The sequence below is a fragment of the Hippocampus zosterae genome, chromosome 4, assembly GCF_025434085.1.
Source record: "Hippocampus zosterae strain Florida chromosome 4, ASM2543408v3, whole genome shotgun sequence".
In the NCBI taxonomy this organism is placed as follows: Eukaryota; Metazoa; Chordata; class Actinopteri; order Syngnathiformes; family Syngnathidae; genus Hippocampus; species Hippocampus zosterae.
In genome coordinates, this window is record NC_067454.1 from 15,335,378 (window position 1) to 15,356,306 (window position 20,929).

The 20,929-nt window shown below is 42.9% G+C and overlaps 1 protein-coding gene and 1 non-coding gene across 2 annotated transcripts in view; both read left to right on the forward strand.

The window, feature by feature from the left end:
- The first annotated feature begins 3,274 nt into the window (after positions 1-3,274).
- phlpp2 (PH domain and leucine rich repeat protein phosphatase 2) overlaps positions 3,275-20,929 on the forward strand; it is a 37,158-nt gene continuing 19,503 nt past the window's right edge. The window contains exons 1-5 of the mRNA XM_052063749.1: positions 3,275-4,230; positions 6,690-6,970; positions 9,176-9,309; positions 20,055-20,245; positions 20,604-20,729. Of these exons, the coding sequence (XP_051919709.1) occupies positions 4,081-4,230; positions 6,690-6,970; positions 9,176-9,309; positions 20,055-20,245; positions 20,604-20,729 (882 nt within the window). The 5' untranslated portion in view covers positions 3,275-4,080. The remainder of the gene's footprint in view (positions 4,231-6,689; positions 6,971-9,175; positions 9,310-20,054; positions 20,246-20,603; positions 20,730-20,929) is intronic.
- Positions 18,671-18,742, forward strand: trnag-ucc (transfer RNA glycine (anticodon UCC)). Its single transcript has one exon. It is a non-coding gene; the product is annotated as a tRNA-Gly (tRNA).

Consider the following 20,929-nt stretch of genomic DNA (forward strand, 5'->3'; position numbering starts at 1 on the left):
CATCTAGCTACGCTTTTTTTTTTCTCTGTGATGTCATGCAGCATTGATGCGACACGGAGTTCAGTGAAATGTCAAGAATATGTATTTGGAGAAAGGTTGTCGTGGGAGAATGAATGAAGCCTCTCAACTAACTTCAACATAGTTTCTTGGCACTGGCATGCCTCAAGATAGCGGCAGCTCCTCATCTCGCTACCATATTTAATTAGTACCCATATGCCACGGCATTGTGGCAAAGTGCTTCTTTTCTCTAAATGAAGCTCCTCGACTACCTTTAACTTAATTACTTGGTGCCAAGATAGTGAGATGCTGAAGCACGTCAACTCACTTGAACAGTTCTTTGACACTACAAAATGGTGGCGAAGCACTATTTTTGTCTAAATTTCCTCAACTCCAACTTCCAAGCACTACTTTTCTACAAATGAAGCTCATCAAGTTGCCTTCAGTATTGTTCCATGGCACAGAAGATGCACCAAGATAGCGCCAAACCACAACTTTTCTCTAAATGGACCTTCAAATCACTTCACACATCGCTCTCTTGTACCAAGATGACAGCACAAAACGAAGCTCCTCAACTTTTCTTCAACTTAGTTTCCTGTCACCAAGAAGTCACTAAAGCACTACTTTTTTTCAAAAAGAAGCTCCTCCCTTGAATTTAGTTCATTAACTTTGAAATGCCACTAGGTTGAGGGTAAAGCACTTTGCCTAAAATAAGGTCCTCAACTCACAAGGTATCTGCAAACCACTACTTTTTTCTCTTCACAAGGAGCTCACCTCACTGTAACACAGTTCCAAGGTGCCATAGCACGGTGGCAAAGTGGTACTTGTTTTTGAAAGAAGCAACCCAACTCACTTAAACGTACGTAGTTGATACCAAGATGCCAGATGATGGTGGCAAAACACTTTTTGTCAAAATGAAGCACCTCAACTCAATTCCTTGCCACCAAGATGTTCATTTTGAAAAAAAAAAGTATAATAACCTCGTGTCTTGACATGCACTAGGGTGTTATCAGATAAAGTGTAGTAATTTTGCATTCGGAACCGGGTCACTCTTTTCCATTCCAGAGAAGTCACTGTTTTCAGTTATTCGGGACGACAGCAGACTCCAATACTGCAGTGAGAACCAATGCCATTACACGAGGGATGCCTTTCCATTGGCTTTGATTCGCTCCCCTGGGTTAGTGCTCACACCTGCCTCGCTGACCTGCTCGCAGCACAGTGGATGACATCACAACAATGCGATTGAAAACAGAGACAGGCCTGATGAACGTGCCGCTATGCCATGACATCACTGCTTTTCACACCCAGATGCTCACATGCAAACTGACAGGCAAACTCCTCACTCAGCCGACCACATCCCTTAAAGGAACACATCCAAGCATGAATGCTGCAGTACACTATGTAAAGTAATTATGCTTCATAGAAATCTTTTTTTTTTTTTTTTTTTACAATTGATTATGTATCATTCAGATACTGTATCCCCAATATCCTGTCATCTATCTGAATGTTCATGCACTAGTGTGCTCCTTGTCCTCACTACTAGGACAACTTACTCGTGAGACAAAACTGTATACTAGTTGACATTTCCTCACAACGAGGGCAGCACGGTGGTTGATTAGCATGTCCGCCTCACAGTACAGAAGTCCAGGGTTCTTGTGTGGAGTTTCCATCTTTGCCCCGTGCCTATTTTTCTTCAGGTGCTTCGGTTTCCTCCCACAATCCCCAAAAACATGCATGGTAGGTTAATGGAACACTTTAAATTGTCCTTAGGTGTCATTGTGACTGTGAATGGTTGTTGTTTGACAGTGTGTGCCCTGTGATTGGCCGGCAACCATTTCAGGGTGTACCCCGCCTTCTGCATGAATACATCCGGGAAAGACTCCAGCACGCCTTGTGAAGATATGCGGCTCGGACAACTGATGGATGGATAGTACTACTATAGAAGCCCTAGATGAAAAACAGGTACAATTTTGTTGTGTGTACCACACAGTAGTTGACTTGTGGACAGTTTTGCCTCACTAGTAATATGCACTAGACCTACAGTACTACGTATGCCAAAGCGGCCCTGCTATTGAAGACAGACACCGTATAGTACGGCACCTGGATATCAAAGATATCAAACATTGAATAAATGCTTAAATGACAAAAGATCTACTCGGAGAACATCTACATGTTACTAGTGTGGCAAGATGGCTTTATGGAAAGCCATTTGCAAATTTATCGTGCTTCTAATCTAGGACAAGTTTAGTGCTTGATGACAATGAATAGAATTTAATGGTACAAGTAGCACACAGTTGTCACCCAGTGCAGGGGTCCCCAACCCCCGGTCTGCGGACCGGTACTGGTCTGTGGGTCATTTGGTGCCGGGCCGCACAGAAAGAATAATTTACATTACTTCTGTTTAATTGATTTCGGAATCTGAAAGATGTTTTATTTCGAAAATTTACCGGATTCTCCGTCTACAGTATGTCGCTCTTGAGGCAGGTCAAGGCGCGCTTCTCGGTCACGCGATAGGGTACCGCTGAAATGAAACCCAGGAGCTGGTAAAATATGTAAAAAACAAAACAACAACAAAAAAAAACAAATGTCTTTGGGAGGGGCGGCCCGGTAGTCCAGTGGTTAGCACGTCGGCTTCACAGTGCAGAGGTACCGGGTTCGATTCCAGCTCCGGCCTCCCTGTGTGGAGTTTGCATGTTCTCCCCGGGCCTGCGTGGGTTTTCTCCGGGTGCTCCGGTTTCCTCCCACATTCCAAAAACATGCGTGGCAGGCTGATTGAACACTCTAAATTGTCCCTAGGTGTGAGTGTGAGTGCGAATGGTTGTTCGTCTCTGTGTGCCCTGCGATTGGCTGGCAACCGATTCAGGGTGTCCCCCGCCTACTGCCCGAAGACAGCTGAGATAGGCTCCAGCACCCCGCGCGACCCTAGTGAGGATCAAGCGGCTCGGAAGATGAATGAATGAATGAATGAATGAATGAATGAATGAATGAATGAATGTCTTTGGGAAGGGGAAAAGGACACAGATGAAGCGCCTATGACTTCCAAGAAAAAGAAAGCTACCGGTACATTTAATTGTTTATGAAGGCAGGTTTAAACGTCACCATCACGACCAGAGAGTGTTGCGGCCATATAGGACGTTTCTTTTGTCATGGTTCATGTTTATTATTGTGTTTCGGAAATACCATAGTTTTCATGCAGGACATATTATATTATTTTGTTGTATTTATCTGTCACACCTTCAAGGCCGGTCCCTGACCTAGTGCACTGTTTTGCCTCACTCGTAACACGTTCTCCTAGTAAAAAGGTTATCCTCGTGGTGGGGACAAACTACATTCTAGTACATGGACCTTAAACTGGATATCACGGATAACGAATAAACGGTGAAGCAGTGCTACAAGTAGATTCCAAGAGGCTACTTGTTGTATATGGAATTACGGATAGCGTTAGTTGCTGTTGGCGATAAATGGCTTTTGCTTTGCACAGTACACTTTGAAGCACTTACGGATGTAGCGCCAAAAATCCGTATTTACTGACACTGGATTTCTGAAACACAAAGTTGCTGAAGGTGCAGTAGTACACTTTCCCATCTTCTTTGTGGGCAGCATGGGATCGGTTTCCACTCAGAAGAAACTGACGGTATGTTACTCGAACACAGCTGTCAGTAAATTATGGTAATTTTAGTTGACCCAGTCAAATATTTGGTTACTTGGTTAGATATTGCTTTTATTTTCTTATTATTACTATTAGTACAGCGCATTGACCTTACGCTGCATACATATGAAGGATACGAGTGCCAGTACATGTTCCGCGGCTTTCCATCTGTTTGTGGGCGTGTGATTTCCCAGCGAAAGAGCAGCGGCTGTCGAATAATGAGGAGCGAAAGCCCGCCCCCGTCATGTTTATTGATCCGGCAACGGAGGCCCTCCCGCAGCCAGCCAGGCAGCAGTCGACTCCGCCGGGCTCGCGGACTATGGCGCTCCCGCTTCGTCTGCGTCTCCCCGTGAGAATCGGCCGCCAGCCGCCTCCCGTTAACATCCTCACCATGCCACTGGAACCTTAGCGGTCTCTGCGCAGAGCGAGTACCCATGGCGATGGAGGACGAGCCTGACAACCGCGGGGCTTGCATCGACAGGCAGCCCGATACGGTACTCCACCGATCCGGGCTCAACCACGTCGGAGGTCGCGGTTGCCGCACCGGAGCTTCCGCCGCCCCAGCCGGGATACGAGTGCTCAAGGCAGGTGATATTTGCAATTACGTCCCCACTCATTTGCTTGTGCACTTAGTGACTGCTTCAACATGCCCTCGTTGCAAGGTGTCGTCTTACATGACAGAGCAAAGTGCATGGGATACTCGTAACATTATGTAACGCGCTCAAATCTCTATACCCACGATGAGAGGGGAATCGTGTTTATGATGATTTATCCGTGGATCGTTCAAATCGCGCCCTGGATTGCGGGCAACGTGCACAAGCATGTCATGCCGATTTAAAGGCGGGATGGCCACGCACAGACCACATTTTCCATTGTGATGCCACAAAAATAATGCTCAGTTTGATGAACACTGTCAGGTTGTAATTTGTATTAAATCAACATTCTCTTAACAGCGTGATCAGAACTGTGGCCGTAGTAAGGTGGCCAAAATATTAGGGACACCTTACATTGTAACACAGCGGCACCGCACACAATAATTAACATATTAGATGACTGTATTAGTAAAGATCGTCAATGAAAATAGACCTCTCATTAGATGTATTGTTCGGGCAAGCATGTTTCTTCTCACTGTGGTTGTGAGGTGCACCTGATGTTGGCCAGTGACATCATCCAGCGATTCACATCACTTTGTCAGTTCAAAAGAAATATTGAGGAAATATTTGTATCGTGACTTGAAACTAAACTTACTTCTCAACTAGCAGCAGTTTGGCCGATTGGGAACAATTATTCTACGAAAAATAAAGGCTTCAAGCTGTTTTATTGCCAATCCCAGTTGAGGTCAAACGAAACATAAAATGAAGAGAATTGGATAGCTTTGCCTGAGTAAAGTCTGTTTAGCTAATGCGAGCAAACAGTCCAAAAGGCTATAGGTGGGCTCACCCTTTCAGTGACGGATATACACAAACGGTGGAGCAACACATATCCACCGACAATATAACAATACTCACAGCCATATATTACTTATCCTTTGCATAAAATGACTTGTACTGCAGGCGAGTCAATTGTGAAATTACTTCATTTTCATTTTGCATTTCGAGTGGCTAGAGTCGGATACATTTCCGCAATGCCTCATAGAGCGAATTTGCTCATAGCTCGCAGGTCTGTCCCTGTGTGGCCCCGTCCCAAGTTGGCTGAGGCCCGTTATTGTTCCACAGAACGGTGGTTGGGGACCACTGTTATATAACATTATTGGTCTGACCTCCGGTATATCGCATATGAATGAGGTCCAATGTGTCTTGATGATCTCCCAACAGAACAAATGTCATCAACACAGGTCAGCACACCAATCATGGGACTTGCAACTTGACAGCCTTGCCCATGAATATTATGAGTAGGAGAGGCCAAGGCGCATCCTTGACAAACGCCAATAACGGCGTGTTGGCTCTTTGCGTTTACGAGTGCACAGTCATGGTGCGGCTCTACTACACAAATGCTGACATTTTAGAGCGGAGATGCAATTTAAATGAAAATGATGGGGAGGATAGGAAATGGATGCAGGTCAGTGCAATTACAATCTTGTCTATTTGTGGAACAGTTTGCCCATTTTGACCAATGCCTCTTAACATGGATTTCAGATTTAACAGTGTCTGGTCATTGGGGGAGTCTCTTAAAAGTGTGAAACTGTACTTACGGGAGTCGTATTTTTTGTGGGATTGTGGAAACGGTGTTCATGGGGGAGTTTGAAACAGTCTTGAGAACTGTCTGTGGTTCCACCACATTTGCATATGTTCCCATAATATAGTCCACTTTAGTTGAGAAGGCGGTTCACAGGGGGACTTTGAAACAGTACCATGAACTGTCTGTGTTCCCACCACATTTATGCAGGTTCCTGCAGAAACGTGTACCTATTGGTCTTTGAAGGGGCACGGGGGATAGTTAACACTTCTGCTATGTTGACAGGTGAAATTTACCCAGTTTAACATGAAGGAAATATGACGTGTTATGAATATGGATAGTTATGGTGCTAGTTTTTGATCCGAAGCCCTGAGTGACACTGACCCAGGAATATTATTCCCCCTGCCCCTCCACTTAGAAAGAAAAATAACATGAAGAGTAATTGGCGAGACTGAAAATTAACATTCAAATCAAATGCACTGCCGTTAAAATGGTACATTTTTCCTCTACTGTTACTTAAATGGTTAAAATGTTCAATATTTGGACCAATGGCCACACAATGCAGTAAATTTTTGGTACAGTGGTTGCCAGAGTTTTTTTACAAGTCATGCTCACGGGACTGTATTCTTTATCCTCAACGAAGAGCATCTAATGTTACTGAAGCTTAGTGAAGAGCTAAGATGGCTCCATCAATATCATTATGTCTGTATTCTACTGCCCCCCGATGGCACGCACCAGAAGGAACAGCACGATGGCCATTGAATTAAAGCACAAAATGTGGCAACAACTGTTTAACTTGTTCACATTCTATTTAATTCCATCGTTACTTTGTATTTTATCATGTTCGTTTGTGTGTGCGTGCCCACAGCGTAACATGAAGCGAGTCGGGAGTCACGGCTGCATGACGAGAAAGACCCGATTTGGATCCCGGGAACGCGACTGGCTGAAGAGCGACACCCAGCGGGGTTGCGTGTGTCTGTACGGAGGCACTGTGGACCCCCAGATACCTGCCTCTGGACCCCAAGCCTCCTCCACTCCCCAGCCCGACCTGCAGCTGGTACTCTGCTCCACCAGCACCACAGTGGAGGAGATGTGCGCTCAGAGGGACGGACATGGCCTCTTTGTTCAACTACACGGAGATCTGCTAAGGTAAATTCATATTTATCTTTCAGATGTTGGGGCGCTGCTATTTCTCTACGGGCTCGTTAAAAACAGCAGATCAGCTGAGTGGCTCCACTTTGTAGTCCTGTGCTGATGCACTTAAATTGCTTCTCTGCCTCCCGGTAAGACATGATTCCATTTAAAATGGAGTACAGAAGTCGTCAAGATTTATAACCAGGATATTACTGAAATTGGATTTCAGTTGTACTACTGCGATTCAGACTTCACGGTTAATTTTTGATAATCGAGGCTCTCCTAATGCTTTCTCTGGAAAGCTGGTTTCTAAGTCTGCAAAAACTAATACACGATATCTTTTAGTCTTAAAAAAAATCCTTAAAAAGCATTTAGACCCCATTAAAAAAAACTCTTCAACTGCTTTGCAAAGTATCGCATTGATGGCCAAGTAAAGCCTTTTTCTAGCAAAATATTACACTGATAATACTGTATTTTTATTTCAAAATCCTGTACAGATTTTTTTTCCTGCAAATTCAACTTGTATCACCACTGTATAGTGCACCCCAGATACTTATAATTCGGCACCCGCAGTGTCATCTATTTGTAGATTTATTGGTTTATTTAATTATTATCATGCATTTTTTTTTCTAACTTACAATGAAAACCATCCATCCACTCTTCCACAGAAGCGAAAAGTTTAATTTGGCAGCTTGGTGTCAAAGTGCTGCCTCCGCAGGTGAAAATGCCTCTCTTTATGGAGACTTGCTTTTCTCTTCGGACTCTGAGCTATTTGCAAAAGAGTAGCCACTTGCCGAGTCCGACCCTCGTCGTCAGGGTAATGGAAGCCTATTGGCACATCAAACAACGAGGATGAGCTGTGAATTTATTTTTTTTACATGAAATACTCCAAACTAAGTGCTACAACTTGTAAATCTTCATCCTCTGTGCATTTTAACCTTTATCAACTCACCTGGTAACTGTTGTGAAAAAAATACACATGATGTCTCCTTTAATAGAGAACATCCATCCAGCCATCCTGGTCATTGTTCTATTTCTGGGGATTCTCCAAGCCAGGCAACGCCAACCGGTCAGTCCCAGGCCAATCTCCGGTTTCCTCCCACTCGGTCATGCCCAAAATCTTTTCCAAAAGGGAGACGCCCAGAAATCTGGATCGCCTCCTCCCAGAGAGACACAGAGAGGGCACACTAGGACAAGTGGCCTATTAGAGCAGCCTGACGAATACATTGAGGTCAGGAGCCTCATCCATCTCCACTTTGTGTGGACGGGCTGCAAGAGCAGGACCTTGTGTCACTTTTGAGGACTATAAAATGTCCCACCCACCCTCCTCCCAAAATCACTCTTCAAATGCATTTAATATGCATATCCCATTTGAATAAATCACACTTTTACCAGGACCTTTCTTGTAGGATAATTTAAGCTGCAGGAAAATGTCAATCTCTAGCGTGAGCTTGCTTCCCATCACCAGACACAACATTAGGTCCCCTTACTTCATCATACATTCTTTTACAAAGATAATAATGTGCAATTTGGATAGACACTATTTATGATTGAGATTGTGATTAGCATATTTATTGACAATAAGGGAGAGTGGATAAAAAAGTATACACACCCCTGCTCAAATACACGCAAAGAAGAACAACCATTCGCGCTTACAATCCCATTAAGGGACAATTTAAGAGTGTTCCATGAACCTGCAGTGCATGGTTTTGGAATGTGGGAGAAAACCGGAGTACCTAAAGGAAAGCCACGCAGGCACGGGGAAAACATGCAAACCCCACACAGGAAGGCCGCAGCCGGAATCAAACCCTGCACCTCTGCACTGCGAGGCGGATGTGCTAACCAGTCGTTCACTGAGCCACCCATGAAAGTACATTTCAATCCAAAGTATACCATTGACTATAAAAGTGGCATTTAAATTGAAACATCTATACTGTGTGTTTTTGTCAATCCCAGCTGGACTTTTGCCGGGTGGCGTGTTTCATGTTTTGTTTTTGTTTTTTATGCAGCAGCTTTCCACTTGTGCAAATATCGCTCTATTTCTAATGAAAAGTATTACACAATGAAAATAAACTCATTTCCCTCTCCAATGAAACAACAACACGCTGCTTACTGTGAAGTATTGAGCTCACCCACTGTCCTAATAATCTTCCCCCAAAAAACCTCTTTGCGCATTTATTGTATTTACGATTCCTTTTGTCATCCCGGTTTGTGCCACAGGAGGTTGGAGCCTACCGAGCGTCCGCTCCAGATGCTTTACGACTATCTGGCCGTGATGGGCTACGCCGACCCGGTGCGAGTGCAGCAGGAGGCTGCAAATTCAGACCTCAGCTGCTTGATCCGTTTCTACAGCGGTGAGTACCAACCCACGGGGCCCATCATCATGGCTGTCATCATCATCCATCTTCATTGTATGCTCATGATAGAGGTCCCGTTTCCTCTGATTGAGGGGACGAACGAGGCCAGCCAAGTAAAGGTTGAGTGGAGTCACACCCTTGTGGCGTGCTTAGCCATTGTTATCATTAGAAAGGCATAATTTTCCACATAGTTCTCGTATTGGATCTTGTTCAAATGTGCTTGTGCGTTTAATGGTGTGGCCGGTGTAGTACTCGATCTTTAGTGAAGTAGTCATTCCTCATGTTGCTGTATTTAGTCCTGATGTAGGCTGCCTTATTAATGTCGATTTTTCCTTTTTTTTTTTTTTGGCATTGTCCATTTTTGGTTCACGGTACATTTTTTTGTGTCTTGCAATGGGGAGCCAAACAAATCATGTAACATATTAGCCGCAGTCATCCGTTTTCCTTTTGTAGCTGAAGCTTATCAGGTTTTGAAATCAATATTTTTTTTGTTTATTATTGTGAAGCCCTCACTGTTGGGTTCTCATGTACTTCATCATATTTATAAACTCAAGTAAATCAGTTACTTCCCCCAAGGGCGATAACAAGTTTTTTCACCAATCACTTTTCTTAGCATTCTTAGAGGTCTTAAAAACCTCGTTAACCTATATCCTAAAATATTTCATTTTCTATTTACAAAGTGCATTTTTTGGCTGAAAGCCTCCCTATTTTTTTTTTAATTTTTATGCACATATATTTAGATACAGGAGGTGCTGTTGCTGCCATTTTTCATTTTTTTTTAACATCATATACAAGTAAATGTATTGCTGTATCATCAGATTTAAACTAATACAATTGCCTCGGTGCATTTCAATGAAGAGCCACCATTGTGGTTTATTCAACCTTCTTTTTAAGGTCATTTTTTGTGTATATATTGAATAGAATAGAATATGCCTCGCGTTAATGTGTTTTTATATTTTTGTGCAAATCCAAATCGGAATTCTGTGCTCGGCTGAGTCCCATTGCAGTATTTTCCATCCACTCATTTTCTAAACCAGTAACACCATGCCCTGTTGAAATTGTATTTTTTAAACCAAAAAATAGCACTCTATCATATTTTACTTTTGAAAAAAATACATATAACATGCAGTCATGCAGCTACAAACGAATAAAACCTTCAGAACTACTTTGAGTGACTCTATAAACTGGAATAATATTCCTCATTTCTTGCAGAGGATGAAGAATGGATACTGTATGTCTGTGAGATTTGTGAAATTGTCTGTCTACATGTGTCGATGCACCTCTTGTGTTCATATAGCCATTGATTAAAAGCTTATAACTATCTATATAAATCAGCATGTATTGTATTGTATTGTACCTGTGCTATTGGTTAGCCCATCTATGGCATTATGCATTGTGTTAGCATTAAGTTAACAGTACAGAATGGTGCGGTAGTCACCTTTGTTTTATGCTTGGTTTGACAGTAAACTTCAAATGGGAGGGGCAATAAACCCCTTTATTTGAAAAATTGTTTATCTGCTTGTTGGGAAGTGACTCGAGTACACGGCCACCATGCGGCCCTCTCATCTTGAGTTTTTTTTCCATGCAAGTCAGGTGACTCTTATTTCGAAAAACTCCAAAATTAGGTCACTCATATCTCAAGGTTCTACTGTCAGAGCTCTTCTCCGGGGGCTCAACATATTTATTATTATTATTATTATTATGTTAAATCTCCTCACTTCCTCCCATCATAATGGTCTTATTTGATGAAGAACATCATGTCGAGCATCCCCCGCGTGCTCATGCTGGGGTGCTCTGATGGGATAAAAACAAACAGTAATGATGGCTCAATGCTGACTTCATCAAAATCCACCAAGAGAAAACAAAGGCAGGGGACCCGTGGGCCAGCGGTTGCGTGGGTCAGCCCCGTCCGTCCATGCAGCTGTAGGGAGCTGGGATGCGGACTGCTGTCATCTCTGGCGCCGGTCCGTTTGGGCTGTGTTCCTGCACGCACCGCGTAGTCGAGACCCACCGCCGCTGTCCCATGATGAGTCATGTGGGAGAGGTGAAAAAGCAGCACATAAAGTTATTGATTTGGCTTCCAATCAAAGTGTCAGCGTTGAATAAGTCGCATGGTTGATATATTTTGGACACCCCAGAGTGTACTTATTTGTTCTTATTACTCTGGCCTACTTGTCCATGGATGGACTGGAACTTCTCCATTCATTATTCAATTTTCAAGATCATAATTGTAGTGAAGTTCCTCAATGGAGATAAATATCAGAACACCCCCATGATAGATGAAAATCCGCGATATAGAGACCACATAAAAAACAGTTAAAAATAATAATTTTACCCTCCCACACGCTTTAAACAGACTTGAACATATTGAAACGTACCTTCGAAAATTTTCTATCACTCTCCCACTGTCACGTTGACACAAATGAAACGAGAAGTCGTCTCTCGCTCATATGCTTGCTTCAAGCTTTTTGTCATGCTCACTTGAAATTTACCGCAAAATAGACTAATAAAACAAAAGAGAATTAAACAATCTACCGTATATGTAACCCTTTTAGGGACAACAGTTACTACAGTGGACATCTCATCAAGTTATCAGGTTACAAGGAGCATGAAATATTCACTCAAGCTATGTAATTTACTCAAACTAAACTCCGTTAGCTTAACTCATTCACTCCCAAAGACGTTTTTAAACGTCTTTTCAGACTTGGTCTAGATTTGGCTGGTACTGAATGAGTTAATGCAAACATATAATGCAAAACAACATAGATGGGGGCTAACATTCATTAGCAGAGACATTACGGTAATTCTAAACCTTTAACAGGTGCTATTTAAACATGCATAAAATCCACTATTTTATGTGAAACGCCACAGTATAATGGAAATCAGCATCGATGTGAAAACTAAATAATGGCCGCTATAGTTGGAGTGTGAAAGACAAACGGCAAAATAGCCAGTGATTACTGTGTTAGAATAGCGAGATTCTGTTTGACCTGTTTTTGATGAGACACACAGTTTCAGGCTACAGCATCAAATAATCAAAAAATTCTGTTTGCGAGTTATAGCCCATCATAGCTGACTTTGCTCGGGGGTTGGGGTACACTAGCCAATCGCAGACGCATTCCGGTATCGGGAACCATTCACGCACACCTATGAACAATTACGAGTCTTCAATGAAGCGAACATTTGTTTTTGGATGTGTGAGGATATTCAAACCCAGACCCCCCTCGACAGTGAGACATAACTACTCTGCCTCTGGATGACCATAACACGAATCAATACCACCAAGCAGAAGGCGGACGTACATTTTCTACTTCATATTGAAGTGGATCAGATTCACTGCGAATAGATGAATGCATGGTAGTGTAAAAGTGAGGTACAAAGCGAAGCGCCTCAAGCATGAGAGTCGAATCCCATCATTTCCTGACAGCTCCTCTTAATGGCTTGTGACTGTGAGGGAGTTTTTCTTTGGCCTCAATATGTTCCCTGTCTTGCTGAAAACATTCAGACTTTCCTCCATAGAAACAGACAAACAATAGCGGAAAGTGAGAACTACATCATTCTGATTCACGCGAAAGGCAACCAGTTTCAACTCAACCTGAAAGACTGCAAGTTTTTATTCCCCTTTCAGTTCAGGACTGGCGCTCGTCAATCACTTTTCTGACACCAGGATGTATCCATACTTGCAAACATTCTGAAATGCTCCATATAATTGTGTTCTCAGACGGCGTAAAGGGGAAGTCAAAAGTCTAACCACAGTATTCTGATTAATATTATGTTTGTGGAATATGAGTGGAGCAGAAAAATCCACCAGTTTTTGTTCATCTCAAACTGTCAATTGCCGTTGATTGAAAATGACATCATAGTGCCTAGGGCTCACGTAACGACCGTCATGGCTCACCCGGATTTCTGGGTTTGCTCATGTCACGTTCCCAAGCTATTTAGTCACACAATTAATCAGAATACCGTCCAGTGAGAGCACATAAAGCATGTTATTGTAAAGAACATTTTCGACTTGACTCCCCCTTTAAGTCTAACCAAGGCAGGCATGTGACTGTCAGGCCTGACTTTTTCAGTGCCAGCAAAGGCGTTTGCTATTCTGAGTCTGACTTTTAAGTACTTGTCAGTTGCCTTGAAATAATCCAATGTGCGATTTAAAAAAAGATTTGAAAGATATAAATATCATGCAGACGGCGAGCAGGGGTTCCAGGAGACGAGACCAGGACGAGATTCAGCACCGTGCTTGCACAAATTTTGCCAAGTGACCATGAATTTGTAGTGTCTCTCACAAGGTTTTAACTGTACTTGGATACTCTTTGTCACGCAATATGAACAAAAGGTTTTGGACTCACTCTTACATGGGGTGATCAATTATTACCAAGAGCCTGTCCAAATATCCACACTCCGCTTCTTCCTCGACAATCGCGCCATGTTTTTGTGATTCACTGAAAAACAATACAGGATAGTGCACTAGACATGGAACCTCAACACCTGATATATCGTTGCAGGTTTTCTGTTGCAGCGTACCGCTTGGTCTATGGTGAAAAATTGCTTGGTGTGCAGCAAAGTATCGCCAACTGTCATTTTTTTTGGTTGCGAGTCTACTTCGGTAGTGTTCGGCCACATTGCTTGGTGGTCTGACCTTAGATAGCAGCTGAAAGTGCACCAGTGGTGATTTATCTGAAGGTCATTAGTCATTTAAATTAAGCTTGCAACATAAGTCATGCGGCCCGGTAGTCCAGTGGTTAGCACGTCGGCTTCACAGTGCAGAGGTACCAGGTTTCGATTCCAGCTCCGGCCTCCCTGTGTGGAGTTTGCTTGTTCTCCCCGGGCTTGCGTGGGTTTTCTCCGGGTGCTCCGGTTTCCTCCCACATTCCAAAAACATGCATGGCAGGCTGATTGGATGCTCTAAATTGTCCCAAGGTGTGAGTGTGGGTGTGGATGGTTGTTCGTCTCTGTGTGCCCTGCATGTTTTCTCCGGGTGCTCCGGTTTCCTCCCACATTCCAAAAACATGCATGGCAGGCTGATTGGATGCTCTAAATTGTCCCAAGGTGTGAGTGTGGGTGTGGATGGTTGTTCGTCTCTGTGTGCCCTGCAATTGGCTGGCAACTGATTCAGGGTGTCCCCCGCCTACTGCCCGAAGACTGCTGGGATAGGCTCCAGCTCCCCCCGCGACCCTAGTGAGGATCAAGCGGTTCGGAAAATGGATGGATGGATGGCATAGCAGTCATACTCAAGACAATTCAAGTATGTATATCCGCGTGTGTGTGTGTGCGTGTGTGTGTGTGTGTGTGTGAGTGTGTGTCTGAGTGTGTGTCTGAGTGACCGTATATGACTATCCCAGCGGGCATGGTGGTAAGAGGACGTCCCTTCAGATGGACAAAAACAAATGGATTGATCTGCTCAATTCTTTTTCCGTGAACACACACTATTGAAATGGGGGTATACAGAACGTATTGACAACAAAATGTTTGCCTGAGTTCTCCTCCAACAAAAAACAACTACTAAAAAAACGGACATAGTGTGGGTGCGAATAATGAACCGCAATACACGTTGTCAAGCCAAATCCATGAGGTATGAAGCAGCAGTTTTCCTGTTATGTCAACATCCAGTTTAATGGCATTGCAGCCCTCCGCCCTGTTGTGGTTAATGCATCCACTTCCCCTTGTAATAATTTGACATCATGTTTTAACCTTGCCTAAGCCTCGCCGTTCGCCGCGTGAAGTCACATGTCAACGACTATCCCGCTGAGCGAAGGCCGCGGATGGTTCCAATGTGTCACTTTTTCTCACTCTTCCACCGCGGTTGGGTGGGGTTTTCGCACAGGGTGACAATTAGTCTGCCGGGGCCCATCAGTCATTGCGCGCTCTCCTCCGACGCGGCATACGCTTTTGAAAACAGCGTTGCGCAACATCCACCGACATTTAATCCACTTTAACCCTCATGGAGTCAACTTTATTTGCAGTCATGGAGCAGGAGGAGGAGGTTTACTAGCTCAGACTGGACTTTGATTTGGGCAACAAGCCTATTTCCACAGAAACTAAAAACACTCCATACCTCGGGGGGGATAACACTGGTTTTAGAGTCGTTGGCTCTTTATATTTAGGACGCATTGTGTAAGGCAACTAATGATTTTCAGATGTGATAAGATCATGCAAGAAGCAAGACTGCTGTGAATATCATTCATCCGATGTGCGCACGAAACAGTCGATGCAACAAGTGTTTCCCAACCTCTATTGAGCCAAGGCACGTACATATTTTACATCATCCCCACTAGTAAGAAAATCTAGCACACTAGTACAGTAGAATCATTGTGACTCCTAGTAATGTGCCCCACCCCCGAGTACTGTCTGACATTTCTGCACAACAGTAAACCGACACTGGCATTCGAGGACCACGACATATTTTAAGTGAGGCAAAACTGTCAAGTAGTTGACGTGTGTATGATAGTTAATTCTTAAAATAATTGCATATTCAATCGCAATTGTAATTGTTCAAGGTCCTGTTCCCATTTTTGTTTTTTAAGAAACGCAACCAATAAATACGTCCTTGTAGGGATAAGGGTGTGTCTGAATGGGATTGGGGGCAGAGCTTGTCAAATTAGAGAAGAAGGTGGTGTTCGTGAGCGAGCTTAACCTTGTGTTTGGACGCGCACACAGTAAGTTGACGACTGAAAAAAAATGTCAATTTCATCATGGTGAAAACTACTTGATTCATATGAATGGTTACAATTTTGACATCCTGCTTTAGGTTCAACTACATGTTACAGGTTATTCCTCCTACGGCTGCAAATCATATTTTTTTTCAGAATGGATTAACCCTTTCATGCACCCTGTAACCCGATGACATGAATAGCAATCCACTGTAGTAACAGCTGGCCCTGAAAGGTTAAAGTGACCCCCCCCCCCCCTCTAACTTAATTATGATTCAGTTAGTAGTTCTTCAACATGTCAGGGAACAGGCAAAACGTGATCGGTGTTTTCCAAAGTACAATCAGATGTTTGAAAACTTCTTATTTTGATTAAACCCCAAAAAACAAACAATCAGTCTACTTTCATGGTCTACAGAAATTGGAATGTTTCCTGTTGAGAGGCTGAAACCAGAAGATTTGGGCAACTCTCTGTGTGAAAAAATGGTTCAATGAATCGAAGATCAAAGTAGTTGTCGATTATGATAAAAGTCAGTCAAATTGTTGTCTTTGTTGTTGTAAAACAACAACACGAAGCAGAAAAAAATGTAGTCGCCTTTTGAAAGCAAAAAAAAGACATTGCTCATCCGAATGCATTCATAAATATTGTGCGGTATCGGAGGATAATTACAGATGATGGCCTTTGGGTGAAAGCTCTTTTGGCCCAGTATCAGTTTTTAAAGGCTCAGAGAGCAAGAGAAGAGGGCCCGGGGCAAGTCTTCTCCTCACTGAGATGAATTTCGGGCTCTCTGGAGAGTTGTTGCTGTGTGTGTGAGATGCTTAGCAGTTGGTGCAGCGTGCCATAATGTTGTTTGTTCGTACACTCTCCACAGCCCCACTAATAAAGTGTGAGGTGAAGGTGGCTGGATTGATTTTCTCACATAAGTCTACTGCTACTTCCAAATTGTGTATGAGGGCGTGTCTCCAGAAAAAAAAACAATTCATTATGCATCTTGATACATGACGGACGATCCGCAGAGTAATAAAAAATGCAGAGCTGGATCTATTCTGTTCTGTTGGCCACCCCAAACAAATTGGACAAATTTGCCTTAAACACCTTACACTGAAAGCTGATGAAATTAACTAGACAAAACAATCAATATATATAAATGCTTTCTTGACTGACTTGCATGTTTCTAAAAGTTGAAGAATTTTAAAGTGGCCCTTTCATCCTTCCATTTTTATGTATGTGGCCATCAAAAGAAAAATTTTGGACACCCCTGATTTAGTGTTTAACAGTGACATTGTTATTTTGGTTATTGCTTGTTATTCTGTGTTATGCTGCGCAAACACGTAAATTAAAAAACACATCCTTCCAAAAGCGATGTTCCTAGTTACAACTACCCAATATGATAAATAAAAAATGACAATAACCCCCTAAAATAACGATTATTCATCGATTGTGGAGCGCTCTATTGTGACGTGAAGAAAGAGGCGCTGCTGTAGATGTGCCTGGCAGCCAGTTTGTTGTCATAAGCTCTTTTGCTCAGTCATAATCACTTTTGCTGGCAAAGGAAGGAAGACAGGCTTTCCTTACAGTCGGACGTCCTTGACGAGGGAAAGTGAAGGAGGATGGAAAGAAGGATGTTTGCCACTCAAACTGCTTCAAACAACAAAGCGTGTGACAGAAAAGTGGTTAGGACTGCACGACTGTCCGAGTTTTATGTTAAGTGTTGTGTTTATTATTTTACTTTATGTTAACTGTTTTGTTAAGCGCTTTGTTACAGCTGCCGCTGTTGTGAAAGCGCTATATAAATCAGCATGTATTGTATTATATTGTCAATCATGGCCGCTGAGTGGCAAGCGCAGCACAAGAAATTGAGAAGAATATTACGAAAAGGTGATGGAGCATTAATTCCGTATCCTTTTTATCCTGACTAAGGTCCATGGACGACTGGTATCCAGCACACTAGCTGACGACCATGTCTGACGAGTAATCTTTTCCACCATCAGTGCCACTATTGGCCTACTTGTATGCAATCAAACCTTTGTCCTTTATTCTGTCATATAGGCTTGATGTCTCACAGTACTTATTCAGTGTCACGTGTGGTTACTGGGCAGTACCATCAAGCTTTCTCTCAGGCAGAGTGTCAGCTCTCTTCCGTGTCTTCTTTATCCATCCCTACTCTCTGTAGTTACTTTGTATTTTCGGAGACAGAGTTTTACTTTTCAACTTTAGTGTCATATCTGCTTCTGGAACCAAATTCCGCACCTCACGTGACAGTTGTCCAAAGCTGCCCAACAATCGTGAAGCCATACACTTGAGAGGGGGGGGGGGGGGGGGCCCGCATTCCGCTTTTGGAAATGCACAGTCATTCTATTACATGTGGACCTCAAATATGAATAATACAGACTAAAAGCTCGAAAGGGTTTCCAGAGAAAACAGTTAAGCTTTGGAGTTGAGCCCCTAACGTTCGTTCACTCCGTTCCTCGTGGTGCTTCATTTAAGGTTTTTGAAATGGAAACGTGGTGTGTAACCCGCACATCGAGGACGTCATACAAAAGTGTGTTGGCTCGAGTCCCCACAGTTTAACGTCGAAAAATTAACACGTCGCCCTTAGATTTCGTGAAGTGATTGGCTTTAAAAGAGAAACCAAACGGCGCTCGTCATGCGGCTTTGACGGCTTTTTGCTGGCGCTATTTAAATAAACAAGCTACGCTTTTCACCATCAGCGTTGGTGGTATAGTGGTGAGCATAGCTGCCTTCCAAGCAGTTGACCCGGGTTCGATTCCCGGCCAACGCAATAAATTGATTTTATTTTTTTACCTTTTCAAACGTACCGTAGTTTATTGCGTTGCACATTGTTTCTAACTCACGTGCATTTGCTCTCAAAGGACACAACATTGGGAACACTTGCACGTTCTACTTCCTTTAGAAGAGAGGTTCTCAAATCTTTTGCACCAAAAAAACAAACAAACAAACAAACAAAAAAACCCCCAAAAAACTCCACGTTTGTGTATTAAGAGTATACAGCTACATTAACATGTATTACACGTAAAAGGATGGTTGCCTGAACTCCCCAATTCTACCCTAAGACCCAGTTATGATTGGCTTGATTGGAGGTATTTATATTTTCCCCCTGCTTTTAGACACAACAGGCAATGTTTGTGTTTTCATCGAAAATCCAAAGTGTATTTATTGTATTTTATTTCAAAAAGTCGTTGCACAAAATGAAATAATCTGTATCCAGATGATTTATTTTTTTTTAAATTGATAATTGCAATTTCCAGTTTCAATTGCATAGTTCACTGTACTTACTGTATAGTGTGTGTAGCCAGGATACTATAATACTCAGTACAATACAATATCCGCTGAAATAGACATTTTGTCACAGATTTATAATAGGGTATCATCTCATGCCTTGTACATACTGCTTTTTAATGACTGCTTCTGCATTTCTGATTACATGGAATCTGCATTTTATTTCCTTGTAATTGTCATGTGTAATGACTAGGTTGCAAATTTTGCCTCACCAAACAAAATCAAAAATGACCAAGCGACATCTTGGAACTCGACAGCTCTTCAGGGGTACACCAACCAAGATATTTCAAAATCTATAAACTTTTTTTCATTCTTTGTATCCGTCCTTCCACTTTAACCGCCAATTACTGTAATCGGTTTTGTTGGATTTTTTTTTCTGACAAATATCGGAATCAGTGTCGGCCTCAAAATTCCATCGTGGTTGGTCTTTACCATTTTCCTTATCTATATTTAAATTCCATATTATGAGATAACTTTTGTAAATTCCTGGTTTATTCCAGTTTATCTCAACAATTCGAACAATTTTCTACCTTTGAAAGAATTTTGCAACCATACTAGTGAGGTTGAAGCGGTTCGGAAGATGAATGAATGAATGAATGAATGAATGAATGAATGAATGAATGAACTACCAACCATGAAACTAAACCTAAATCTAAATCTGTGATTTCATTCTCTTTCTACGAATTACAGTCTTTTTCCCACAGTAGATAAAGGCAGGGCTTCCTATGCATGGTAGAGATGTTGGTGTTTCTGCTCTAAAAACGTCAGTGTGTCTTCTCTATTTCTTTCTTTAGAGCGACCCGTAAACGCGGACCAGCAGGAGCGCACCCTTTTGAAGGGCGTGTTCAGCGTCCGTAAGGGCAAGACGCAGCTGCACAAGTGGGCCGAACGACAGGTCATTCTCTGCGGAACGTGTCTCATAGTGGCCTCTGTCAAAGACAGTCTGACCGGCAAGATGCATATCCTGCCCCTGGTGGGGGGGAAGGTGAGCGCTCCGGGTTCAAGAAACTGCTGCTTTACTACAGTGCACATACTACAGTACTTATTCTGAGAAATTATGCCTCATGGCTGAAAAAGGTCCCCCTGGTCATTGACGAGACAACGAGGCGCTCTAAAGCGGCCACGCCAGCGCAAGGTCCCTTGTCCTCAATCTGGCTGTCAAATTTGACCACCCTCCCGACTCCACCCCCTCCTTTGTTATTCCATCTGTCTCTGCATCATATGCACACACTCAGTGCTGAGAATGAGGCACTCTAAAGTAGTCATGGTAGTGGCTCTGCAGTGAATCGCATCATACAGAGGGTTGTTTTGAATATTTTCTTATCATGTGCGTTTGTGTTCAGGTGGAGGAAGTGAAGAGGAGACAACACTGTCTGATGTTCAGCTCTGCCGGATCACAGGCTCAGACTTACTTTGTCAACTTTGACACACTGGTCGACTACCAGAGATGGCATCGACAAGCATCCAAAGTAAGGAGGCAAATGAAATTATCATTATTCTTAGGTCTTGTTATTACATTATTATGATGTTGAATGCTAACACAACACTGCTTATCACCAAAAGCACACCATATCTACTGCATATACAGTGAAGCATGATGGTGACAGCAGGGTCCTTTGGGGCTGTTTTTCGTCAGATGGAATGATAAACAGTTTGAAATAGCATTCAG